The 27473-nt window shown below is 48.9% G+C and overlaps 1 protein-coding gene across 1 annotated transcript; it reads left to right on the top strand.

Annotated features, from left to right (window-relative positions):
* The first annotated feature begins 700 nt into the window (after nt 1–700).
* Nucleotides 701–18049, top strand: Rsph1 (radial spoke head component 1). Its single transcript, XM_041634976.1, has 9 exons — nt 701–850; nt 4102–4215; nt 4318–4423; nt 8806–8896; nt 9358–9493; nt 12992–13063; nt 15694–15853; nt 16553–16687; nt 17796–18049. Exons 1-9 carry the CDS (start codon nt 797–799, stop codon nt 17837–17839), a joined length of 912 nt encoding a protein of 303 aa, XP_041490910.1. The 5' UTR covers nt 701–796; the 3' UTR covers nt 17840–18049.
* The last annotated feature ends 9424 nt before the right edge of the window (nt 18050–27473 follow it).

The following is a 27473-nucleotide window of genomic DNA, read 5'->3' as shown; positions in this document are numbered from 1 at the left end:
CAGTGGGGTCTTGCAGGGTGGACTACAGCACTGGAGGGACACCCCCTCCCAGGAGAAGAAGCCAAGGAGTGTCCATGTGAATGAGTGGGCCTGTGTGAGCGGCATGGCAGGTTGGGCGTTTGAGAGGAAGCCAGAGGCACTAGAGGAAGCACCCGAGGACAGGGCAGAATGAATGTGGAACAGACCAGGAGTCACCTGAGCAGAGGTTGGCTGAGATACTGAAACCCTGGCCCTAGGCAGTGAGCATCCGCTTAAGAGGACAGAGCTCATCGCTCCTGTGTGGGCGTGTTGACGGAAAACAGAAAAGACTCGAGTGTACACGCCTCTGGAGACCACAAACATCTCAACCGTAAAACCTAGAAAGGTTTTGCAGATCCCCGGAGGACCCAAGGGACCGAGAGGCGGGGCTCAGAGTTGAACCGCGCTTCTCATCCTTCTGGGGATCCGCATTTTAGGTGGCTCCTTGTGGCGTCTATAAACCAGATCATTGAGGACATTGTAGAGGCCAGTGACAGTGTCTAGGTTAGAGGGCAAGATCTACGTGAGTACCAAGTCGCCCCCCCCGCTCCTCCCATTTCCCGGCGGCGGTTGGCAGAGATGCCCTTCCAGTTGCTAGGACACTATCCCCAGCCCTTAGCTCCTCCCACGCCTCTCGTCCCGCCCTTTCCCGCCACCCTTTTAGGCTGAGAGCCAGGCGGGCCGGGCAGCGTCTCCATGGCGACGCGAGACGCGGGTGGGGTGGCTGGTACCTGCTTGAGACAGACGCTACTCCAGAGATCCTGGCTGAGACCAGATCATGTCGGACCTGGGCTCCGAGGAGTTAGAGGAGGAAGGAGAGAACGATCTTGGGGTGAGAGCTCCTGGCCAGGGAGGGACTTCTGGGGTGCGCCGCAGCTCTGGAGCGGGAGGCGTGGGGACCAGAGGACCGAGAGGCCGGGGACAGGACCACGCCGGCCACACTAGCGGCGGTGCGTCCAGGAAGTCGCTGTGAAAGGTGAAACGCCGTGACGTCTTGTTTCCACCCCCCTCCCCGCTCCCATCCCGCCTCCCATTAAAGGCGAAGATTTCTAGGCAGAGGGCATGAGAAAAGGGATGGAGAAGGCTGCTTCCTGGCAACTCCTGCATGGTGCTGGGGTGTCCAGGACTTTGAAGATTTCACCACGTAGGTCTGAATCAGTTTCTCTGAACTGTCGCAAGCCACTGGAATCACCTTAGAGGGGAGCGAGAGACTCGCAAGCCCGCGATGTGCCCTTTCTTGAGAGCCTTGCGGCCCGGCTGTTCCTCCTTAAATCAGAGGGTGACCAGTCCCCAGGGCGATGGCTCAGTCCTTAAAGTGCTTACCACGTGAAGCATGTGGACCCGAGTTTAGATCCCGCTACCATGTAAAAAACCGGGCACAGGAAGATCCCTGGAGCTCACTGGTTAGCCTAGCTACGTGGGTGGGCTCCAGCTTCAGCGGCGGTGTGTGGGGGAACCTGTCTTAAAATTTAAAGTGGAGAGGATTGCGGAAGACAGTGCCTGTCAATTTCTGGCCCCTACAGATGGGTATGAACGTGCACACAAACAAGTAACTGCTGGGACATGTACATATCCACCTTATCTCACATACCACACACATGCACAGAGGTCACTAATTTATGGTCTGCTTCTGCTCACATCCAGTTTTCAGCCCTGGCTATCAAAATCTCTCATTTGTCCCCTACCTGGTCCTACTGATCTGTACCATGTTTAAGCATGCAGGCATGTTGACCCACCTGTGGATCAGCTTAAAGGATTTCTCAGTCAGGGGTGGGCAGACTGGGAGGTCCCTGGGATGGGAGCAGGGATCCACCCCTTTGGCTCAGGGTTGGCCATCCTGGGAGGCCTCTAGGATGGGAGCAGGGACTCTGCACAGTGCGTGTGTTAGTTCGTTTCTGTTGCTGTGATAAAACACGGTGACATATGGAAGAGAGAGTTTATTTGGACTTACAATTCCAGAGGGATAAGAGTACATCATGGTGGGGAAGGCTTAGAAATAAACCACAGGCGTAGGGGAAGACACGCTGGCAGGATCAGGAAGCTGAGAATGCCCCTCTTCAAATGTTAGCACAAAGCAGACTGCAAAAGTCAGGGGAGACTATCAACACTCAAAAGTCCGTCCCTAGTGACTTACTTCCTCCAGCAAGGCTCCATCTCCCGAAGGTTCCACTGCCTCCCCAAACAGTGCCACCAAGAGGGGAATCAGTGTTCAGAGAGCTGAGCTGATGGGGACATTCTCATTCAAACTACCACACTGTGGCTTGGAACAGCCCTGAAAGCAATCTGTAATGTCACACGCTTATATTCCAGGCAGGAATTTCTGGGCTTTAAAAGGGGCTAGAAGAAGGCAAGAAATGCCTACCTGTTCGCTTCTAAAGTCTTCCACTTGATGTCCTGTGCCTGTAACAGACACAGATCCAAGGCCATATATTATGTTCTAAAATGTTTAAATGAGTGTAATTGTGTGTGTTTAAAGTATGTAACTTGATGTTCTAAGCTGGCCATGTTGCACCATTATGGCCATTCCATTCCATTCCATAATATATGCGCAACACATCCTTGTTTATGAACCAGAGAACATTTATTTTACAAAGTAAGGAGCAGCAGGATTACAAGCTTGTACTACTTTTTTATTTACTTGTTTTTGGAGTTGGGGCAGAGGTCTGCTATGTGGCTCAGGTTTGGCCTCTAACTAGATGGCTCAAGCGATCCTGTGATCCTCCTGCCTCAGCCCTTACAAGTGGTACTGCTTGCACACATCTTTGTGTATGTTTGTTTGTGTGTGTGTTTCTCTCTGTGTGTATATGTGTGTTTCTCTTTCTCTTGTGTGTTTGTGTGTCTGTCTCTGTGTGTCTGTGAATGTGTGTCTCTGTCTGTGTGTATATGTGTTTCTCTCTCTTGTGTGTGTGTGTTTGTGTTTCTGTGTGTCTGTGAATATATGTGTCTCTGTGTCTGTGTGTGTGTTTCTCTCTCTCTCTCTCTCTCTCTCTCTCTCTCTCGTGTGTGTGTGTGTGTAAGGGGTGAAACTCAGGGTCTTGTATATGCTAGGCAGTCCCTCTACCACTGAGCTCCACCCCAATCTGATCTACTGACAAGTAGCTATTTCAAATTGGATTAGAAGTTGTTTCTTTTTTCCTTTTTAAAAAAGATTATTTTATTTTTTGTGTATGGGTGTTTTTTCTGCATATCTGTGTATCACATGCATGCAGTATCTGAGGAGGCCAGGAGAGGGCATTGGATCCTCTGGAACTGTAATTAAGTATAATTGGGAGCCACCATGTGGGTTCTGGGAACTGAACCCAGGTCTTCTGCCGAAGCAGCTAGCGCTCTTAACTGCTGACCCATCTCTCCAGTTCCAGGGTCAAAAGTGTTTGAACTGTAAGTCCTTTGATAGGGAGTTTGAAAATAAGATTACTGGACTCTCCGCCACTCCTTCCCCTCTCCCTCACAGAGTAACTTCACAGCAGGACACAGACCTCTGCAGACCACAGGCTCTCCAGGAAGCCCTTCAAGGAAGAGCCATTCTCTTAGGGCATTTCTTTTTCTTTTTGGTTTTTTTCGAGACAGGGTTTCTCTGTAGCTTTGGTGCCTGTCCTGGAACTAGCTCTTGTAGACCAGGCTGGCCTCATACTCCCAGAGATCCGCCTGCCTCTGCCTCCCGAGTGCTGGGATTAAAGGCGTGTGCCACCACCGTCCAGCAGGGCATTTCTTTAAGTACTGAATGACTGGAGAAAGTAAAGAGGGAGGTGTTTTTGAAGGCTGGGGACCTGTCCCACCTGCATGTGTTCTTTTAAGTGATTTCCTGTGATGACATACTGTACCTACCATTCTCCACGCATGGGTTCATGTTTACAGTGTCAGGATTGGCATAGTTAATCACGGGCTTAGCTGCTGGAGGTGGGAGTGAGGCTCCCACCATGGACACTTGCGCTCTGCCCACCAGGCTTGGCTACCTGCCTCCCCAGGGCAATGTGACAGTGCCCACGGTCGGGAGGCTTCAGTGATGCCCTAGCTCTAAAACGCTTGGCTTGTGCTTGACGCTACTGAACAGCAGCCACAATTACCTTGATTTCTTTTGCCCAGGAATATGAGGGGGAGCGAAACGAACTGGGAGAACGGCATGGAAACGGGAGAGCGAGATTGCCCAATGGAGACACATACGAAGGACACTATGAGTTTGGAAAAAGAAATGGCCAGGTCAGAACTGGTGACCTAGGAAACTGGTTTTCTCTATTAAATGTTGTCTTGGTGCCTGTGGGATTCAGGACTGATAGGAACTGTATCATTGGTGTGTTTCAGGGGGTCTACAAATTTAAGAACGGTGCCCGGTACATCGGAGAATATGTTAAAAATAAAAAGCACGGTCAAGGCACCTTTATCTATCCAGATGGATCCAGATACGAAGGTAACATACATCACCATGAAGACGATTCTTGTTCCTGCTGTGCAGGCTGCTTTTGCCATCGAGATTGTCTGTAGATACTAAAGTGTATAAGGGAGTTCACTAGATCTACCATGCAACAATAACAAAATGTGCTCCTTCCTCTGTTGTCATAGAGGCTAGAAGTCTTTTAAGTAACTAACATCTAACAGTTTGGCTGGTCCCGTGGCAGCACATGCCCTCCTGGAAGCCAGAGACTTAGAGTAAATGAAAGGAGATTCCTGGGTGAGCACAGACTCTGGGTGCTGCCTAGACCCATGATAGCCTATGGCATCTTCCTTCTGAAGCTCTGGGTGTGGCCTAGACCCATGACAGCCTATGGCATCTTCCCTCTAAAGCTCTGGGTGTGGCCTAGACCCATGACAACCTATGGCATCTTCCCTCTGAATCTCTGGGTGTGGCCTAGACCCATGACAGCCTATGGCATCTTCCCTCTGAAGCTCTGGGTGTGGCCTAGACCCATGACAGCCTATAGCATCTTCCCTCTGAAGCTCTGGGTGTGGCCTAGACCCATGACAGTCTATGGCATCTTCCCTCTGAAGCTGTCTTTGTTGTTTTCTATTTTTGCTCAGTTCATCTTCTGAAGGTCATGTTTCTTTTTAGACCTTGGAGTTCTTTATCCAGGCATTTTGCCTTAGTATGGTGTCTTTCCCAGTCTCCAATTGCTTACATGCTAAGGCCATGCCTCAGGAAGACTCTCAGCTTATTTCTGAGAACCTCCGGTCCCTATGTACTAGTGCCCCCTGGTGGGCACAAGTCTAATCCCAGAGTCCTCTGCAAGAGCAGCAAATGCTCTTAACCACCGAACCATCTCTCCAGCCCCTGATGTGAGCTTGTGGCAAGGCAGAGCATCATGCTGGAAGTCTTCTGTAGCTCTGGCTACTTACCCTATGGTGGCCAGGAAACAGAGGGAGGGGGGATGAGCATGTCCCCCATGACCAAGACCTGGCTTCTTTTACTAGGTGCTGTTTCTCCAAGGTTCCACACCTCCCAACAGTACTATAGTTGGGGACCAAGCCTTTTGGGGACACCTTTCCAAACCACAACAGTTACCCACCCTGCTTCCAGACAAAACTAAAAATAACGGATAGCAAAGAAAGGGGGTTATTCTAAACTCTGAGATGGGGCAGAGGCATTTGTGCCTCTGCATTAGACATGGGACTTAAATTGTTTTGTTCCTAAACTTTAGCAGGTTTGGTTAACCAGAAGCACCATCTGCTTTTTAATGAGCTTTGAACAATTTGATTCAGGGCTTAATTTAATTCTTCCCAGATCTCTGGGAGCCTAATCTTGTTGTCACTTTTGATCTTAGTGTAGATGTTAATACAATTTGGGTTACGTATAAAGTACATTAAAAGGGGAGGGAGGGGCTAGAGAAGTCTTTCTTTGAGGCAGAGCTGGGGATTTTATTAAAGATCTTTTAATACAGACTTAGGCATGGTGATCCTACCCAAGGGTGGGTACAGCGCCTCCCCACCGAAGGAAGAGGCATCGGGAATTCTTAACATGGACATGAACCAGCTGAAGAGAAAAATCTGCACACCAGACTCATGAGCTCAAGCCTGGGTGTTCACACCAAGAAGCCCTCCATTGTCTGTGGACAAAGCCTCTCCAATGAGTCAGTTCTGTTGTGGCTTCAGCTACCACAGCCTCAGGGCCGGCTTATCCTCCCAAGGCTAAGTCAAGCTAGAAGTTCCCTGGCTGGTCACACTTCTGCCCAGCTCATTGCGAACTAGGTGCTCCCCTAACCCTGTCTCCTGTCTGGTGGTCTTCCCTTACGGCGTGTGGAACTCACAGAAGCACTGTTAATTGTTTATTAGAAAGGAAACCACAAATAATACTGACGACTAGTCAGATGAACGGGTATGTAGTGTGAGTGCTAGAAAAATCCAGTGTAAGCCTCTGTTCCTGTGAAGTTGGTGTGCACGGCCATGCTGGCATACACATGCCTTCTGCAACCCCAAGTCTCATCAAATCTCACTGTTCACATGGTCTTAAGGGCTTATTGGAAGCCACCCCCACCCACATATCCCAGGTCTGGTGAAAAGACCAAGAATGATGAGAGAGAGTAGGAAGGAATGGTTTTTAAAAATTCAGAAAAAGTTAAATGTAAATTTAAAGCAGGAATAATAAATAGGTTTCTAAAAGCCACTCAGGAACCCTGACTCCCGGCCATCGATCCCTACAGCAGGTGCAGGCCTCCTTCCTCTGAGAAGTCCCACTCACCTGGCACAGGATTTCCTGGGCGGTCACCCACGTGAAATCTAGCATGTTTGCAGTTTAAGTGTCCTCTTTCACTTTTGAAATGTTTCTGCAAAACACACGCTTTTCTTGTCACGCCAGTCTGGAGCCCGGCTCCCAAGGGCAGGAGAGAGATGGATTCCTTTTGTTATGGTCTTTTTGGGGGAGGGAAACTGCCTGAAGCAACTGTTCCAGCTGTGGCCACTTTGCCCCAGGGTGTGCTAGAGCAGCTCTGAGTAGCTGCAGAAGCCAATTTTGCTCTTCTTTGCAGCTCCATAAACAGCTCCAAATTGGCCTCAGTGGGAATATTCCATGTAGAAACTGGGGACGCTGCAGATGCAGATACAGTAGCACTGCTGCTGAAGATCCAGGACAACCCCAGATCTTCGGTCACGCTGTGCACCATCCCACGATCAATTACCTTAATCTTTGGATTCCCCATCTCTCTTGCTCCTGTCTCTGTCTCACATCTTATTGTGGTACTTCGTCCTCGTCTTGAGCCTGTGGCAGTCTCTGTATGCCTGGCCAGGTTGCTCTGTGCTGGGCCGTCGTTGTCTTTGAGGTCCTGCTCTTGCCTCTGCCCCAGGCTGCTTATCACATGTCATTGACTTCTGTCTTCACCAGGTGTAAGCTCGTGAGGGCCGTGTGCTGCCCATTTGTGCAGCTGTTCTCCTAGCTCACAAGGCGGCCGGAATGTTTTGTTAAGTAAACGTTGGAGAAGTGTGGATAATCCTATAGGATTCCCAGTTTTGGATAAACTTTGGGGTTTGTTCACGGGAACAGACAGTTTGGATAACTAACATTTGGTTAGCATCGTGTGCGTTCTTCTTACAGTGTATGTGGAAATGTCTCTAGCGTTTGTGTAAGCCAGAAGTCCACACACATCCTAGAGTCCTTTTTAAGGAAAAGGGTATAAAGTTGCTATGAAAATGAATCTTCATTTGTAGTGGGAAATGGAAATAAATTAAACATTCTTAAATTAAAGAAATTAACTATCATAAACAGCCCAGAATTTAAGCAGGCGACCCGGGGCGTGTTTTAATTAACGTTAGACATCCTGATCGTGTCCTCGAGTAGCTTTCCTCCACCACTGTCTTGGCTTTTCTTTAGCCCTGGGGTTGAATCCAGCTCTCCCACCCCCTCACCTCAAAGCGGGCATCCTCTGCTCCGGCTAGCCAACACCTCTCCAGAAGAAGGCAGTTTGCTTTGTTTTCAGTAACGAGAATAGAAGATGGGATCATCCTTTTCTCTTTAAACAAACTGACCTTAGTTTTACATTCTTCGCAATTCCGTTCTAAGTTCTGTCCGGGTAGTATGCTAGTAAGTAGCGTTCTAGAAAGCTCTGTCTGGGTGCTGATTTGCTGTTGGTCGTACGTGAGGTTTTAGGTAATGTGAGAATTCCATGGTTGGTTTCTTTCCTGTGTGAGCTATAAGAGTTGAGGAGTTTTTGAGAGACCGACTTCAAATCCCCTTTGGGGACAACACAGCTTGTTGCTGACCTTGTTGTCAATCCAAGTGTTCCAAACTTCCCACTCTTTTTCCAGTGTTAGGGTCTTCTGTCAAGTGCATGAGAAATTAGCAGGACCCACCCACACGGAGGGGAATAGGCAGGCCACGGAGGCCAGGAAAGGGAATGTGTGAGGGAGAGTGAAGCAGTTGGTAGGAGGACAGCCTTGGGACCAGGTGTTTGGGTGGGGCACAGAATGAGGCTGAGTGGCCAAGCACCTGCAAGGCTGATGGAGTGTGGCAGAGATCACTGGCAGTGGTTCAGACAAGCTGGTTTGAGTCCTGTTTGCCCACCAACTTGAGAAAGGGTGAAAGCGGCTGGGGCTCACAGCACATACGTACACCCTCCAGATCTGTGTCTCGGACTCCTAACTCAGCCCTCCTTAGCTAGCGCTCCCTGAAGCTGGCACAAGAGGAAGGGGGTGGGGTGGGTGGAGGGACATCAGGAGAGAGGCAGCAGGTTTAGCTCTGAGGATACAAAGGTTACAAAGTTCTCTCTTCTGCAGAGCACATTGCTTGAATCCCGCTGGGCTAGTGGGGGCCACGGCTTCAGTCTGTTCTTCTCATCTGGCTTTGTGTCTGTGTATTGTCCTCTGCAGGGGAGTGGGCAGACGACCAGAGGCACGGCCATGGCGTATACTACTACATCAATAATGACACCTACACGGGGGATTGGTTCAATCATCAAAGGTTTGGCTTCTGTTTATAGTCTCGGGGGTCCACTCATGGTGGAAGAACAGGATGACGCCCACTTAAGGCAGTCATGCTGCAGGTCAGGTGTGTAGGGAGGTGCCGCTGAGAGGAGCAAAGGAGGGACTCCCGTCTCCTCAGAGTGGGTCAGAGCACATGGGTCCTCCATCCACAGCCCCAGGAAGTGAAGACACAGAGGGCCAGTCTGGTGGAGAGAGGTCAAACAACCCTGCCTCCTCCTGGAGAAATGGGTTCATGTGCAGGCAGCTAAACTCTATGCACTAGGAGCCGCTGGCCCCAAGCTTGTGTTAATGTCGCATGTGTGGGTGGCAGGCCAAGCCTTCAACTGGACACAGATATTGGAAACAAGCTGCCTGTGAGCTGACTTAGGTCCCCCTCAGTCTTAGGGTCAGTGCCCTGTATCGGACAGTGACCAAGTGCCCTTGTCTTGTCCTCACCAGGCATGGGCAAGGCACCTACTTCTATGCAGAAACTGGCAGTAAGTACGTCGGTAGCTGGGTGAACGGGCAGCAGGAGGGTGCTGCCGAGCTCATCCACCTGAACCACAGGTACCAGGGCAAGTTCCTGAACAAAAATGTAAGTGAGCGTGCTGTGTGTTAACACTAAACTTTGAGGGTCCCTTCCAGTCCACCAGATGAGGACAGCGGTACCACTCCAAGCTCTTCTAATGTCCACAGAGCACGGAGTTAACTGGGGTGGAGGCAGAAAGCTGGCCCTGCTTCCCTGGGCCCCTGGAGTGCTTTGTATCTTTACTAAGGCCAGTGCCCTTGGTACCAGGGTATCTTCTGCTGGCTGTATGGCCTCTTGCCCTCCGGCAAACCATGTCTAATGGGAGGCGGATCCCAGAGCTCCCCTCATGCCAGAGTCCAGCCTGCCACTCTTGGTTGGGAGGGTTTTAGGGACCCAGAGAGCTTGCCCTGGGTCTCATGCTCACCAGCTGCTGTTGGGAGGGCTCTAGCTTTGGTGACTGTCTTGTGCAAAGTGAGGAAGACTCGGTAATTGCAAGCCTTCTACCCAGGCATTCGTGAGAGCATTGCTCAGGGCTGGAGGGAGACTCCCCAAAGAGAGTGTGCTCAGAAGAGCACACTGATACAGAAGTTGACATGGGTATGGTCAGCTTCCTTCATCACTCCTCTTCAGACTCTCCGAGTGCCCTGTTTCGTTTACATGTAACTTGAACTTCAACTGTTGGGGAAATCAATAGGCTAGACTAGCCAGTCTGAAAAGGGAGAGCAGACCTGGAGGCTTTGCTCTGTCTGTTAGTAAAAAGCTTACAGTTACACAAACTACTCAGGAATACCCAAATTGGCTGGGCAGTGGCACTTAGAGACAGATGGATCTCAGTGAGTTCAAGGCCAGTCTAGGCTACAGCATGAGTTCCAGGACAGGCCCTAAAGCTACAGAGAAACCCTGTGTTGAAAAAACCAATAAGGGAAAGAAACAACAACAACAACAAAAAATCATAAAGTGCCTTATGTTAGCATTCCTGTCCCCACTGTCCCTTCCCCTGCTCCTCTCTTAGGGCCTCTGTATACTATGCACACACACACACACACACACACACACACACACACACACACATCAGCTTATGCAGAATCAGTTCTGAGCGTTCATGAGGCACCAGGACACAAGGGTGCTCCTGCTATCATCTTGCACATCTGGGCATGTGAGATAAAACTCACCAGAGGTCCCGTGGTACAGACAGAGCTCTTGTCTTGGCTCAGCAGGCCATGCCACGAATGCCCTCCCTGCTGCCATTCTGTTCTGTAACACAAGCAAGCCATCTAACACGAGACACCAAAGCCCTAGCAGGTTTTTCAGGTGTGGGGTGAGGGCATCTCCTCTGCTCTGACCCTTAAAGGGAAAGGGACTTTGAACCATCCTAATCTACATTCAGTTCCGTGTGTCTGCTTTTGTTAGCTCTCCTGTTAGAAACCCCTGCTCACCAGAAAGCATGCTCCATTTTCTAGGCAGAGGTGGTGCCTGACCCTGGAATGAAAGCCAGTAGACTTGGTTGTCATTCTGATAAATAGATTAGCGTCCTAGTCACCTTTCTGTTGTGATAAACACCATGACCGAAGACAGCTTCGGAAGGAGAGGGTCTGTTTCATCTCACAGGTCATAGTCCATCACTGAGGGAAGCCAGGGCAGGAATTAGACGAGAGCAGGAATCCAGCAGGGCCGGAGCTCGAAACAGAGACCTGGAACACTGCTTACTTCCTTGCTCACGGGCCATGTTTGCCACCTTTCTTAGTCAGCTCTGGCTCACCTGCCAGGGCATGGTGCTGTCCACTGTGGACTGGGCCCTCTTACATCAGTTAACAGTTCAGAAAGTGCCCTACAGGCCAGTCTGATGGAGGCACCTCTGTGCTGGAGGCTCCTCCTTCACAGGCGTTGTTAAGTGGACAATCAGGATGCGCCCTCACAGCTAGATCCTGGGATTGCTGACTGTAAAGGGCTGATGTTCTGAAACACCGTGATCATTATGCGTGGTCTTGAAAAACTGCACAAATTTACTCCCTCGCCAACAGAACCCGAGTCCCCTTCATGGGTCCTCATGACATCGGATTTATCCGCTACATCCTTTGCTTTTGTTCCCTCCCCCAAATCTGATGTGCAAGCCTTTTTTTTTCTTTCTAAATTGTGTGTTTCCCTGGTTACTAGCCAGGTCAGACATTGTTCATTCTCTAAGCACTTGTTTGTGTTTCTGAAATTCTCCCGTCCCTGTCTTTGCTGACAAGGAGGGATGGAGATGGGAGGCGGACTAGCGGGAGAACAAGTCCTTGACTGCTTAGTCAGGACCCTGCTGGCAGCGAGTGAAGAAATGAGGGCAGTGGACGGGCCGAGGAATAGATAACTAGATATGCCCCTCTGAATCACATCACCGGGCAAAGTCTGGGAAGGTGACAGACGCTACTGTCAACTGATGGCTAAGGGAACCGATCACAGTTGTATTTTTAAAAGTCTCAGTTGCTTTACCACTTTTATAAAAGGGATAGGGAACAGTAAAATTAGTTTGTCCTTCAGCAAATAGAGAAAGGTATTTTCCGGAAGGAATATTTAAATGTCACCGTGAACAAAACTAATCGAAACAGGTGACTATCTACGAATGCAGAAATGAGAAAAGAGCCCTAAATCGGCTCTCCAAGGAAACATGGATTTAGTTTCATAAGAAGGGCTGTAAGGACTAGGAAACTGACAGCCCAGCGTGGTGGTGTACGGCTCCAGGGACGAGACTTCGAGCCAGCCTGAGCCACGGAATGAGACATAGTGTCAAAACACAGCAAAACATCACGTTCACACCACAGCCTGTGCAAACAACAGTGTCGGCATAGCAACGGCGAATGTGGGTAAACAAGGAAGGCACATCATAATTCATGGTTCAAGGTGAAGCCAAATGTTAGGTTGACAGCAGGTGGCGTGGGAAACACTTGTAAATCTGGGGAGTGGCTCACACTCAGTTTCTAAGTCAAAGTGGTGACAGTGCGTGTCATTGTGACCAGGTTTTTGTTTTAAAAATCTCATGGGGGGCAGCTGGTGAGGTGAGATGGATCAGTGGGTAAAGGGACCCCCTGTCAAGTCTGACAACTTGAATTTAATACCCAGGTCCCACATGGTGGCAGGAAAGAACCGACTCCGGCAGGTTGTCTGTCCCCTGACTGCCACACACTTTGCTGAAACACATGCACCCCACCCCCATCACCGAGTAAATAAATAATTTACAAATGCTTAGCACTAAATCCAGTGTTACAACAAACAGATCAAAGCACTGGAAGCCAGCCTCTCTCAAGCTAATCTGCCCCCTAGGCACCAATTTACTGTAGGTTCTACAGTGGAGATATTTCTTACTCTTTTTAAATGCAGTAAAACATGGCTGAGACCTTCAGAAACAAACCCTCCAACAGCTCCATTAGCCGTCAGTTGACACAGCATCTGTAACCCCTCTCAGACTTGGCACGGCGTGATCATTCGGGATGGCTCTCTGGGCCTGGCATAGGAAGTGTTTGTTACTTTCTGTTTGACGTCGACCATGAAGTTGACCATAAAGTGCATTGAGATCCTTTCTCCCCGTAGCCTGTTGGTCCTGGAAAGTACGTGTTTGACATCGGATGTGAGCAGCATGGCGAATATCGCCTAACAGATGTGGTAAGTTGAAGAATTCGCGTCTGCCCGGTCACCTTGACCCCGCTAGGTAAAAGGGGATTGGCTCTGAGCATGCTCCTAGGAGCTCCGCTGCTGAAGTGATCGATGTCATTTCACAATGCCTGTGGGGTCAGAGCTAGATTTTGTGGCTAGGAACTGGCTAACCTTGAGTTCCGGCAGGTGTCAGCCCCAGAATGGCGTCTGAATGCTGGAACCGTCAGCACCCATGTCAGGTGGCTCTTCACATTCTGTGGGCGACCGCTCCTAAAGCCTAGTTAGCAATACGTTCCTCTGCTGCATTTGACACAGATGTTAACACCAGATTGGCATTCTCTGACTGGCATCAGTGTCATTGTGCTTAGGCACTTGGCACAGGTGTGTGTGTGTGTGTGTGTGTGTGTGTGTGTGTGTGTGTGTGTGTATGAGGGTGTCTGTGTGAGTTCCTGATGTGGACACTCAGGCACAGGTGTGTGTGTGTGTGTGTATGTACGTGTATGTGTCTGTGTGTGTATTAATGTCTGACTATACCTGGAGATACCTGGAGGGTTAGTAAAATTTCCTGGTCTTAGTACTAGTTTGGGCCTTGGACTTATTTATTCCTGCTGTAAGAAGTTTGGAAATTTTTTTTATGATTAAGGACAACTTAATTATAGAGTTTAAAAGAAAACTGCCTCAAGGGACATCAAACTGTGAGCCTCAGCAGTGGTCTGGAAGAGCAGAATGGAGGGAAGGTTGGGGGGAGGGTGTTGTCTGAGCTGGGCTGGCATAGGGGTCCACCGCAGCAAGGAGTGGGGCTTTAGAGGAAGAGCACACTCAGTATAAGGTCTCTCCTTTCTTGACTCAGCATTTTGCTTTTCGCTTAACAGAAGCGCTTTAGGGCCACTCCCTGGTATATCCACGTTATCAGCTGCTCTGGTTTAAATGAGAAATGCTCCCTGCTCCCATGAATGCATGCTGATCCCAGACGGTGGGGCTGTTTGGGGAAATTCTGGACATGTTAGGAGGTGGGACGCAGTTGGAGGAAATGCATCCCTGGGGGTAGAAAATGCATCTCAGGGTGCTAGGTCTCCCCTTGGTCCCTTCCTGTTTGTTCCCGTCCCCGTTTCCTGTGGATCATGCTGTAAACTGTCCCACTGTGACAGTCTGAACCCTCTGAACCCTGGAGCCCAAATACTCCTTCCCTCTTTGAAGTTTTTCTCTCGGGTATTTTGACACAATTACGCAAAAGGAACGAAAATCCTGCCTGTATTAATTACCTCGTTTTTACTGGAATTACCTAATCTTCAAATAGGTCATGTTCTTAGGTCCTAGGGGCTAGGACAACATCACACTGTCAGAGGGTCGCACACAGTTCATTTCATAACACAGAGAAAGTCAACCTCAACACTCTGAGGCACGCACGCAAGGTTTATTGAGGGTGCCTTAGGATCAGCTGTGAAGGAAGCAGGATTGGAGGGAAACAGAAGGTGACCTGTGCTGGGACAGCCCTGAAGCTAGGACCGGCCTGAACCAGAACCAGGCAGCAGGTGTGGGCTGTTTGGGGAAGGGTGTGCTGTGCCCTCTAGGGCTCTGTGGCTTTCCCGATGGGAGGAGGTCAGTCCCTTGGGAGGGGGAGGGACTCAAGTTATGAGCCATCAGTTATGCTGGCAACTGCAGAGACATCTGCCACTTGGGGAAGGTTCAGCTATTGCCAGAGCACAGGTGTTCTTTGACCACGTTCTCAGAGTTTGGTCCTCGGCTTAGCAACCTCAGGGTCGCTTGGGAACCTATGCAAATTATTAGGCGCCAAGCCTGACAGGTTGAGTTAGAAGCAGTGTGGTGGGGCCAGCATATGTGTTTCAGAGCCTTTGGGGGACTCTGGGGCAGGACGGGCTTGGGCACCATGGTCCTTGAGTGCTTGTGTCGTCCTGCTGAATGGAAAGCTATTTCCGGGTGAGCGAGCAGATGTTTGGGGTTCTGCCTACAGCTACAGCTGTCCCCACCTGAGGCTATGAGGTTTTGTAGACTCATTAGGTCGCTGTTCCGATCTCTGGAACTTTTAAGAAAACTACAGAAATGAGGAGTTGACAGATATGTTTGAAAAAAAAAATGACGTTAGCTCCAATCCCTGGAGGAATTACCCATTTACGAATGTTGACCTCCCAGTCCACTTTTGTTGACTTTGGTCTCTGTACCCATGCCAGGAGAGCCCTGTGTGTGCGTGTGCCCCTGTGTGTGTGCCCCGTGTGTGTGCATTTCCCTGCCACCATGCGGACATCTTGGGCTTCTTAGGGCTTTCTTAAGTAGGTGTTGCTTTATGGTTTACATGGAGAGCCCGGGACTGGAGTGAAGCAAGGTTTGAAAAACTTGTCTCCTCGGTTATCCTCAGCCGTTGAGGTACATGCCGAGCCCGAGAACCCCTCACAGTGTCCTGGTTATGCTCCGTGGCTTCCTGTCTTGTCTGGCTCATACAAGATCTGTCTTCAGTCCTTAGATAATGCCACCAGCAGTCACAATTGCTCTGGTCAGGCATGGTGTTGCCCGAAAGCTTCAAGTCCCAGTTCAGAGCCTACCTTTTCCCTGGGGTCATTTAATATTCCAGACCAAATAATGATAACAATGTTGATGACTTCATATTTTTGTACTTAAAATAGGAAAGAGGAGAAGAGGAGGAGGAAGAGGAGACATTAGTGAGTATAGTTCCAAAATGGAAAGCTCTCAAAATCACAGAATTGGCCCTCTGGACTCCAACCCTCTCCGAGGAACAGCCTCCTGCTGAGGGACCAGGCCAGGAAGAAGCACCAGGAGCTGCTGGTACAGAATATCCCAGGGTTGTCAGGGCAAGCGCCCCGGGGTTGTCAGGATAAGCACTCCAGGGGGATTGTCAGGGAAGGTGCCCTGGGGTTGTCAGGGAAAGCATCTCTGGGTTGTCAGGGCAAGCGCCCTGGGCTTGTCAGGGCTAGGGTTGCAGAGCAAGTTCCCTGAGGTTGTTAGGGACATACACACCTGTCCTCAGACCTGGTGCAGCTGGTGTCTCTGGAAAATTGCCTCTGGGTCAGTTTGGGTGCAGGATACTATAAGGGCAAGTGTTTGGGATGGGAGTCTCCCAGGGAACAGAGGAGAAGCGTGCAGACCAGCTGGTTGGAAGGAATGTCCAGCTATGACATAAGGCCTCAGCAACCTTGGGCGATTCCCCAGTAACCAGAGTTCCCTTGGCAGAGCCTCTCTGTGGGCATGACTGCCAATAGCAAATGGGGTCACATGTCCCTGTGGGAAGAAGGACGAGGCAGCATTTCTGTGCCCATTGTACAGTGGTCTCGTGGAGAAAGTTGGGAGATGGGGCAGGGTGATCTGATGGCCAGGCCTGGGCTGGACCGTGGGGCTGGGAAAGGAGGCCCTGTGGTCAGGAGCAGGAGACCTTGCTGAACATACCAGAGGGCCCACTTGACACACATGCCTGCACTCCTGTTCCCTGGTGACCCCATCCTATCATCCATCCTGTCTTCATCCCAGGTACGGGTGACGCCTCAGATGAAACCCAGGGTCTGCCAGAAGGCTTTGAGGGCGATATGGATATGAGGACCGGCGAGGAAGACATGGACACGTTCCGGCAGGAGAGTCAAGAGAACGGTTATGACATGGACCAGGGTAAGAACACATGCCCTGTGGAGTGGACAGAGCCTGAGTACCCGAGGCTAGCCACACACCGCAGGAGGGGCAGGCTTCTCCTTCCTCCACTGTGCTCTCCTCAGACCAGGCTGAGGGACCTGAATGAGCCTCGAGAGACCAGCCTAAGTTCAGCTCAAGTCCAGTTTGTCTGCCAGTTGAGCCTGACTAGGGCAGGAGCTGGCCTGGTGGGACTGGTTCTTAATGCTCTCCCTCAGAACTAACCGTGTCGGGAGCAGTTCTGTCACAGTGGTTTAGAGAGAATCTGAAAACTTACACCTCTGCAGTTCACAGAGAGGGGATCCCACCTTGGGTTCCCAGAGTCTTTGAAAAATCTTTCCCCACCAGGACCCCTTTGATTTAATCAGGTGGGGTTCTTGTCTCCTAGGGTAAATCTGATCTTGTTCTTAGGAGAGGGCTTAGTTAGGGACAGCCTGTGCACCCGAGGTTGCCTGCTCCCCTGGCTAAAGGTAGCAGCATGGGATAAGGACCTGTCTTAGTTAGAGATGCCATGACCTCAGCGTTTAGATAGGGGTTGTTTACAGTTCGGAGGTTTAGTCTGTGGTCATCACAGTGCAAAGCATGGTGGTGAACAGGCAGACATGGTGCTGAGTTCTACATCCAAATGGCCAGGCAGCAGGAGGAGTGAGCCACTGGGCCAGGCTTGAGCTTCTGAAGCCTCAAAACCCACCCCTAGTGACACACTTTCCTCCAACAATGCTATACCTCCAAAATTGCCACTCCCTATGAGCCTATGGGGGGTATTTTCATTGAAACCTCTACAGCACTCCTTTTGATTTGATTTTGGCTGTAAATTAAGAATGAGTATATGTCCCATTCTTTAAAAAAAATATCGGAAACAACAAAATCAGGCAAAACTGGTTTTCTACGTATCTGGTGGGAATACACGCACGGACTTAGATTTTTTTCAGCAATAACTAATGTGAACATTGTAATAACACACCTAAGAGGCAGCCTCCCTTAGCCCAGGGACCTGAATGCTTGCAGAAAACAGGGGTAAATGCTTAAATACCGTAATCATCTTTATCATTAACTTTTATGTTTCTCTTGTGTTTTCTTTCTTTCCCAGGAAATGCGAACTTTGACGAAGAGCAGTCAGACCTCCAGGAGTAAGACGGAGGAGGTGGAGGAACAGGGGCACACCAGTCCGGCCTCAGTTAACTCCGGGCAGCTGGGGCTGGCGCCAACCAGCCATCAATCTTTCTCTCTCAGTTAAGTTGTTTTGCAGTTGGAAATAAATCTCTCAGTGTTCAGTGTTTGTGAAGGAGCCTCCGCCACAGCTTTTGTGGATTGGTTTCCAGCTGCTTGTGGGCATCATTTCGTGGAGAGGGTGAAGGATTGTGGACTTCTGGTGTGGACTTCTGCTTCAGGCCCTGTAAGCAGGCCGTGGGTGCTCTTTCTCCACCCTCTCCTTGGGCTTTCATCTCCCAGCAGGGTCCCTGCCTCAGGCTGAGCACAGGCGTTGGTAGTGAGCGCCCCCTTCAGGTTCTTTGGCAACTGCAGTTTCCCGCCTTGTTCATGGCCAAGTGACTTAGGGACTCACAGCTGGTGTCTGTCTCCTTTCGCTCCCTTGAGCTGCTCCCTTTCCCCAGCATTGTTCCTGGGGGCTAAAGCAGAAGCCCCGAAGCTCTGTCCCACACAGTTTCACCTCCTCTTGAGGCAGGGGCGGTCAGTTCCTCCAGAGCTCCCCAGTACTGCCCAGTGCATTTCTTGTCCTTGTCCCCTCGACTCTGGGGGACAGGGTGCTGGGAGTGGCAGTGTCCATTGTCCCATCTCTCATTCCCTGGAGACACTGCAGCAGACCTTCGAAGTATTTTGGTTTCCATAGGGCTGATTCATCCTTACTGCTAACTGCTCAGGCCTCCGTTAGCAAAATGGACGATGATTGTGTGTTTCTCTCAATATTTGCCTCACACAGTAAGTCTTAAATCCCAGGAGAGGACACCATGTCAGAGTAGTGTACCCCCTAGATCTAAAGTCACCCCACCCAATCTCCGTACTCTGCACAATCTCTAACTGGCAAGCTGCAGCCGTGACAGCCAGTGCTTTGACCTCCCCGATGGGCAGCCACCAGGAGCAGCGGAGGGATCGAGGGATTGAGGGATCGAGGGGTGGTGACACTGTGGCATGCTGACGCGAAGCTCTTGTGCAGGCTCCCTCTCCATGTGGGAAACTCACCTTGAGAGGAAACACAGATGGCTGGAAACCTCCGAGTCTGTGATTCAGCAAGTCTGGGGAAACCCGCGTGTGCATTTGTTCAGGTTCTCAGGGGTGCAGAGGTTTCTGGGTCATAGGCCACACTGGGTGGGAGGTCACTTCCCATAGGATGCTGTGGTCTAATCCAAAGACTGAGACGGTTCAGAGCGCAGATTCAGGTCCCCACTGTGTAGGAAGCCAGCTCTTTGTGTGTTTGTGTGTGTGTGTGTGTGTGTATGTGTGTGTGTGTGTCTGAATTGTGTAATATTTTTCCTTGTGACACTCAGAAGCTGGATGAGGCAATGCAGATGTGGTGCTCACAACACTGCATGTACACAGATATGGAGATTTACTGATACCGTGTGACTCCGTCAAACTCCTCACAGTGATCCACAGGGCATCTCTGAGTAAAAGATTTATCAGAGAGGAATTTCCTACAATTCGGGCTTTTAAGAGTATATAAAAACAGATTACACAAATTTCTGGATCCTATGAACCTTATGAAAAATGCAAGATGAAATTTTTTTTCCCCATGAGGGCCATTTTTATTCAAACCACTGCATTCCACTCCCTGGCCCCCACAGACTTGTAACCACAGCATAATGTAAAAAGCATTTAGTCTAACTTCAAAAATCCTTACAGTCTATTACAGTCTCAACATGGTTTAAGAGTCCCAAAGCCTCTTTTGAGATTCATACAATTTCTTAACTGTAGACCCATAAAAAATAAAACACAAATCATATACTTCCTGCATATGATAGCGCAGGACATACATTACTATTCCAAGAAGGGGAAAAGGGAGATAGTGAGGAAATACTGAACCAAAAGAAGACTAAAGGCCAGCTGGGAAAACCCCACATTCTGCATCTCCATGTCTGATGTCAGAATGCTTTTCAGATCTCCAGCTTCTCTCAACCTTGGTGACCACAACACATTCCTTTCTCTCGGACTCATTCCACTCCCTGTTAGCGCCCTCCTCAGCAGGTATCCAATGGCTCTGGGATCTGTGACGTTTGTGGTCTCCATGGCAATCCAGGCTTCAACCTTGGGACCTCCATGCAGAGACACCTCTGACATACACCTGGCCTCAGAGGCTTTTCTTAGTCACACAGAGAGATTCCATGACCTCTTTCTTCTAGTCTTGACTATAAAGCCAGAACAGCACGGCCCAAACTGCCAAGTTCTGCTGCTTGCTGGGGCTAGAGCATGTCCCTTTCTGTAGTGGCATTTCAACTGTATTTTTTCTTTTTCTTTGATTTTATTGAGCTCTACATTTTTCTCTGCTCCCCTCCCTGCCTTTCCCCTCCCCTTCAACCCTCTCCCATGGTCCCCATGCTCCCAATTTACTCAGGAGATCTTAAGACGAAATGTCTTTTGTAAGTGCAAGAAAGTTCTGGACTTCACAAATTGCAGGCTGCATTAATATCATAAAGCACGCTGTAAATGGTAATTTCATTACCACGTTAAAAACAGCAGCTGAGACCATACAATGTGCAATTATACTCAGGAGTTATACTTATTTGCTTATTCTGTGAGCACAGTTATGAATCGGGCTGTAGAAGATACACGGTCAGCATGGGGTATCCTGAGCCTGTGGCTCTGTGTGTGTGTGTGTGTCACCCTGAGCCTGTGGCTCTGTGTGTGTGTGTCATCCTGAGCCTGTGGCTTTCTGTGTGACTCTGTGTGTGTGTGTCACCGAGAGCCTGAGGCTCTCTGTGTGTGTGTCACCCAGAGCCTGTGGTTCTGTATCTCTGTGTGTGTCAATAAGCCCCGAGTAAAGGAAAGAGAGGTAGAAGGATGGGAGAAGAGAGGCAGGGTGGAGGCCCAGGAGTTACTGACAAGCCCTGGAAGAGAGGGGATGATTCATCTGGAGCTCATGGAATGAGATAGCCCAGTACTTCTGGTGCCATGGCAAAGCCTTGCTCCCGTGTAGGCATCTGTTCCGGGTAAGAATCCCATGTAGGTCCCAAGTGTATCTATCTCCCAGCTGCTCCTCCAAATAGCTCAGAAGCAGGCGATCATTCAAATACTGTGGCAGTCATGGACACACCCAGGGGGCTCCACCATCGCTATTGGGCATGAACCTCTGTGCTTCTCCAAGTGGGAGGCATGGATCATGCTAAATGCTGCCCTCTGCTGGGCCCACAGAGAGATCTGTCCTTCCCTTCAAGTTCAGTTTCATAGAAGCACTGCAGTAACAGTGCTTAATGTTACTCCCATAATGATATCTCTCAAGAGCCTGGTGGAGGCTTGTCTACACCGTGCTATCTCTAACACACACGTCTACAACGAAGTTGGTCTTAAAAATTATATGCAATGGGTTTAACAATAGCTCCCCCAAACGCAGAACAATCCCAGTATTATTTCAGGTGCACGCAACACCCCACCTCCTTCAGCATCTTGTACTGTAGTGTATCTTTGGGCCTCGAAAGGTGGCCACTAAACTCACAGACACTGACAGCGCAGATAAGGGGACCTCAGCATCCCGAAGTATGTTTTTTATAAACGATAAAGTACATCCGCCTTCTGGGAGCAGTTTGCATGGCAAAATTTATCAAAGAAATCACGCAGGCCTGTCGTTCTGTGCGGTATGCTTTCTGCTAACAGGTGTAGGGTGTTTCAATATGCTTTTCCAGAGCTGAGGTAGAACCCATGGCCTTGAGCATGCTGGGAAAGTGCTCTACCCCCAAGCCACTTAACTTAGATTTCTTCTTCCCTTCCCTTTCCTCCCCTCTCCTCTCTTCTCTCCCCTCTCATTCCTTCCCTCCCCTTCTCCTCCCCTCCCCTTCTCCTCCCCTTCCCTTCCCCTCTCTTCCCTCTCCTCCTGTCCCCTCCCATTCTTTTCTCTTTCCCCCTCTTGCTCCCTCTCTCCCTTCCTCCCTCCCTTCCTGTCTTTTTTTGGTGACAGGGACTCACTGTGCAGCCGGGCAGACCTGGAACTCCCTGTGTAGAGCAGCCTGGATTGAGCTGTAGCTGCCCTTTGGCCTCTGCCTCCTAAGCTCTGATTGGCAGGTCTATGGCCCGCACCTGCCTGCCCTCGTTATTTTCCTCTGTGGATGTGGTTAGCCGTGTCCTTAGGGGACTGCCTGTCTCAAGTGCCTGGTTTGTTGGCATAAGTTCGGTGTTATATTTTCACATCTGCGGCCTCAGTGGTGATGCCCCTCCCCGTTCTGATGATCTGGGCTGTCTTTCTTTAGCTCTGATTAGCTCGGCTGGGGTCTATGAGCTTTCTTGATCATTTTGAAGTCCTAGCTTTTTTTTTTTTTTTTGGTTTTTCGAGACAGGGTTTCTCTGTGGTTTTGAAGCCTGTCCTGGAACTAGCTCTTGTATACCAGGCTGGTCTCGAACTCACAGAGATCCGTGAAGTCCTAGCTTTTGTGTTGTTTAGTTTTAATCTTTTTTTTTTTTTCTGTTTTCTATTGCATTGATATTTGCCCTGGTCTTTGAGAATTCCTTTCTTTTGCTAACATCAAATTACTATATTTTGCTGGTTATTTCTAGTTAGGGTGGTGAGACCAAATATTTTAGGTTTCTTTTCCAATAATTACTTTTAGTGTGGTACTAATTTTTTTATAATCCTGTTGCAATGACATCCCACAGATTCTGATAGGTTGTATTCCTATTCTTGATCCGTTCAAAATGTCCCCAGATTAAACAAAAGGTTTATTTAGAGTGCGTGAGTGCAAGTGTATGTGTTCACACCATGGCATGCCTACAGAGGCCACAGGACAATGCAAATATGTGTGTTCACACCATGGCATGCCTGCAGAGGCCACAGGACAGTGCAAATGTGTGTTCACACCATGGCATGCCTGCGGAGGCCATAGGACAGCTTGTGGAAGTTGGTTCTCCACTTCCACCAAGTGGGTCCTGAGGATCAAACCCATGTTATTAGGCGTGTTGGCAAACACCTCTGATGGCTGATTCATTTTACCCACTCCATTTGCCCCGCTGACCCAGGAATTAGTTAGAGGTATGTTATTAGTTTACAAATATGTGGATTTTCTTTTTAAGTTTTCTGTCATCTTTTCTAATCTAGTTCTTTTGTGGACAGGAAATGTATATTATCCCACAATTCAAATGCTTTTGCATTTATTACAATTTGCTTTATAGCCTAGGATGTAGTCATTTTGGCAAATAGGCCAAGTTGTACTTGAAAAGGAAGTGAATTATACTGCTGTGTGGTGAGGTTCTCCGCAAGTATTGATTAGGACAAGTTGATTGGTAGTGCTGTCGGGTCTTTTATGTGTTTAATGATTTTCTTTCCTTCTGTTTTTAGTGACTTCTGAGAGATATTAAAACCCACGAAAAATAACTGCAGATTTTTCTACAGGCGGCTACGGGGTTTGGTGCCTTCTATTGCCTGTTGCGCGTTTCTTGAAGACCGTGATGAATGCCCCACTTAGCATTAACTGTCAGCTTGGCGCAGCCCCGAGTCACCCGACAGGAGTCTTGGCTAAGAAACTGACTTTATTGGGTTGGTCTGTGGGCCTGCCTGGGTGGAGATTGTCTTGATTGCTAGTTGATAAAGAGGTCCCCCACCCATCGTGGCTGGTAGCATTCCAGGCAGGTGCTCCTGGGCTGTAAAAGAAAGTCAAGTGTCATAAGTGGTTTTTAAACTTAAAGCAAAGAAAACCAGCCCACAAATCACAATCCCAGAGAACCTAGACAATAATGAGGACCCTAAGAGAGACATACATGGATCTAATCTTGTCTTTTTATAGAAAAATACATAGAAAGATACATGGATCTAATCTTGTCTTTATAGAAAAAGACAAGATCTCCTGAGTAAATTGGGAGCATGGGGACCATGGGAGGGGGTTGAATGGGAAGGGGAGAGGAAGGGAGGGGAATAGAGAAAAATGTATAGCTCAATAAAATCAATAAAAAAAGAAAAAAGAAAGTCAAACGTGAGCCTGAGATTGAATCAGCAAGCAGTGTGCTTTCCTGCCCCGACTTCCCCAGTGGCGGGCTGTGTGACCTGGTCCAACGAGGAGCTACTAAGTGTTCAGAGTCAAACATCCCAGAGTCAAACCTTCCCTGGCGTGGCAGGTTTCCATACCAGATCACAGAAGGGTGGGAGGGACATGGGCGTGGAAATGTGAGGATCCAAACATGTTAAGTATCTGTAGTAGAGGGGAGAAATGTGAACAAAAGGGAGATATAGATAAATATTTCAGAAATCAAAACACCAGGGGTTAGAGTGTTTTCTCACAGCCACGGAAAAGTAACTACCACAAGGAGCAGGTCTTGTTTTATTTGCATTATTGCTGCCCACAGAACACTGCGGCGGGTTTCTCTTTATGCCCCCCGCCCCCACTCAGGGTTTGTGGTAATTTCACAACACACAAACCCATTGAGATCTACTGACACTGTTTCCCCGACAGCTCAGATGGCTGTTACTGTTTGTTTGTCAGCAATATTTTAAATTAAGATTTTAAATTAAGGGATATCTACTGTCTTTTAAAACACCTCGCTATCAGACTCTTAATAGAGAACAGTATGGTGTAACTTTGGTGTACCTAGGGCGACCAGAAATTCTGTGTGGTTCACGGTAATGCAGCATTTGCTTTATGGCGGTGGCATGAGAGTGAGCCTGTAACAGCCTGAGGTGTGCCTGTGCATTGAGGGGACTTGTATCCTAGCCTTTCCTGGGAGGAGAGGAGAGCCTGTCCTTGTAGACCCCCCTTGTCCCAGAGCTAAAGCCTCTGCTTACTATTGCTGATGTGATACTTCGTGTCACATTGTATCACTTTGAAAAGCATAGGAGACTTGCTGGTGTTTTTCCTATACTTAAAGTTTGATGCCTGTATGTACATATTTGTGTTCACGTGTTCAGCAGGTTTAAAGTACATTTTACTTCAGGATGATTTGCTCCTAAGATAATAGCTTATGCCAATCACCAAGTCATTCATCCTTTTTTTCTTTTTTTTCAAGACAGGATTCCTCTGTGTAGCCCTGGCTGTTCTGGAACTAGCTCTTGTAGACCAGGTTGGCCTCGAAGCCACAGAGATCTGCTTGTCTCTGCTGGGAGCATTCATCCTCTTTTGCTACTAGCTCCTACTTCCTTTTCCTTCTAACAGTACTGTTATTTACTTATTGATATTATTTAAATTATTTTTAAATTTCCATTTGTGTGTGTGTGTAGGTATGTGTGTGTGCGTTTACATGTGGACTTCAGAGGTGTCTTCGTGAACTGCTGCCTGCCTTATATTTTGAACCTGGAGCTCACTGATTTTCTAAAGAGGCCAGCAGGTACCTAAGATCCTCTTGTCTCGCAGGCATGGGTTGTGGGTGGAACTCAGGCCTGGCACGTGCTCTCCTGACCGCGTCATCTCTCCACCTCTGTAACTCATAGATTTTTAATTGGCATGCAAAAGTGGGCTCCATGACAGCATTTTCAAGAATAACCTGTGTTTATTCCACCTCCCCCACTCTTCTCCCCCCCACTACCCCTGTCCCCATTCCCTTCCATTCCCTTTCCACTCTTTTGACACACAGCCACATCATCCCGTCTCTCTCTTGTGGTCCCATTCTATGGATATTAGACCTGTTTCTTTCACCGTCTAGGACAAGTTTGGCATAGGCTGTCCCTGTCACCAGCCATTCCAGCAGTGTGACTGAGGCACAGCTCGCTGCTCTCAGTTCCCGAGGAGTTAAAAGTATGAAATGAGAGGGGAAAAACGACACCAGGAAAGCAGGGTCTGTGAAAACCGTTCTTGGTGTCTTCCTCTTTTCCAGAGCCATTTCTGGATTTTTCCCCCCTTTCCTTTTCTTACCCTGAATTTTTGACTTCAACAAAATTGCTATTTTGCTTTTTTGTTATATGATTTTTTTTTCCCTCCCAGGATGTAGAAAAATCTATCTTAGTCAATTTTCTTAACCGCCAGGTGGTACAGCCTTTTCCCTCTGCACAACTGATGCTGCTTGCTGGCATTTCGTTACACTTGAGGTACCTGTCCACGGAGCAGAGAGGCACTCTAGAAAGTTCTGGGTAATACAACTGCCACATGAACAGCAACAGAGCCGTTACGGCAGCTAGAGAAGATGGTTCCGTCTCCCAGTTGGCTGATCGCCACTCTGCAACAACCCACAGAGAAGCTTCTGATGTTTGCTCATTTCACAGACAAGGAAGTGGAACACAGAGTGTCAACAAGTATAGGTGAGGGCCATGTTCTGGGCAGAGCTTTCTGATGTTGACATACCTATTCTTAGGGACAGTGGAAGACCGTGTGGTCACATATGACCACATCCTGTTCTCAGAATAGCCTTTGCTCTAGTCAGTAGCTGGACCGGTTTCCCCAACTCCAGTGTCTGGTCTGTGCTTTCTGTAGTCACTTCCTGGTATTTGCTGTGGCTAGGCTCCTGGATCCTTGTAGATACCAAATCCTGGGATACACAGGGTCTTTATATAGGAAGGGGTTGTCTTTGCGCACAGTCAGCACACATCCCTCACACAATACAGATCATTTCTACACTGTTTACGATGCTCAATGCAACATGCACGCCCTGTAGACAGTTCCAGTTGATAGCACTGTTTATTATATACTTCATCTAAATGCATAGCCTGCCCAGTGTCCAGTTCTGGCTGGTACGGTTTTGGTGCTCTTGGCAATAATCTTCATGCAGTGCAGTAGTTATCTGTGACTCTCATACAGTGCACATAGACTAGATGGCTTAATCCAAAGGAAATCCAGTACCAAGATGTCACAGTCTGCCTCCTCCTGAGGCTTGCAGAAAGTGTCTCCTACCATGTTTTCACAGGCTCACCCTTCTGTATGTTTGTCTTAGTCAATCTTCTATTGCTGCGAAGAGACACCACGACCATGGAAACTCTTATAAAAAAAAAGCATTTGGTTTGAGCTGGCTTATAGCTTCAGAGGTTTAGTTTATCATCATTACGGCAGGAAGCGAGATGGTACACAGGCAGACGTTGTAGCTGAGTTCTGCATCTGGATCTGAAGGCAGCAGGAAGAGAGAAAGCCACTGGGCCTGGCTCAGGCTTCTGAAACCCTAAAACCACTTCTAGTGTCACACGTCCTCCAACGAGGCCACTCCTCCTAATCCTTCTCAAGTTGTGGCTCTCCCTGATAACCAAGCACACAAATACATGAGCATATGTGACCCGTTCTTATTCAACTGCCACAGTGTGTCCGTGTTTGTAACTTGAGTTCCTTTTCTTAGAAGGATGGTGAGATTGGATTGGGCCCATGCTGATGACCTCATTCACCTCAGATGTCTTTTTCAAGATTTCCGTCTCCAGGTCAGCAAATGGTTGAGGAGGTGAAGATGCTTGCGGCTCAAGGTTGGCCGCCTGACTTCAATCCCCAGAGTCTACTGGTTTGGATAAGGGTGGCTCCCACAGTTCATGTTTGGATACTTGGTCCACTGTTGGTGGAACTATCTGGGAAGGATTAGGAAGTTGGAGGTGGTATGTCTCTGGGGCGGGGGGGGGGGGGGGGGGGCTTTCAGAAGCCTCGTGTGGCTCCCGGTGGGCACACTGTCCACATCGTGCTTGTGGATCAAGACGGGAGCTCTCAGCTGTGCCTGC

The sequence above is a fragment of the Microtus oregoni genome, unplaced genomic scaffold, assembly GCF_018167655.1.
Source record: "Microtus oregoni isolate MIOR12 unplaced genomic scaffold, Mior012 000046F_ref0000063, whole genome shotgun sequence".
Classification (NCBI taxonomy): domain Eukaryota; kingdom Metazoa; phylum Chordata; class Mammalia; order Rodentia; family Cricetidae; genus Microtus; species Microtus oregoni.
The sequence above is the reverse complement of the archived record's forward strand: the minus strand, read 5'-3'. Positions and strand labels throughout refer to the sequence as shown.

What these genes read in the sequence shown, in the direction of transcription:
- Rsph1 (XM_041634976.1), top strand. Translation starts at nt 797, where the DNA reads ATGTCGGACCTGGGCTCCGAGGAGTTAGAGGAGGAAGGAGAGAACGAT. An exon ending in TTGGAAAAAGAAATGGCCAG is followed by an intron (nt 4,216 to 4,317) that starts GTCAGAACTGGT and finishes GGTGTGTTTCAG; the next exon opens with GGGGTCTACAAATTTAAGAA. An exon ending in AGATGGATCCAGATACGAAG is followed by an intron (nt 4,424 to 8,805) that starts GTAACATACATC and finishes TGTCCTCTGCAG; the next exon opens with GGGAGTGGGCAGACGACCAG.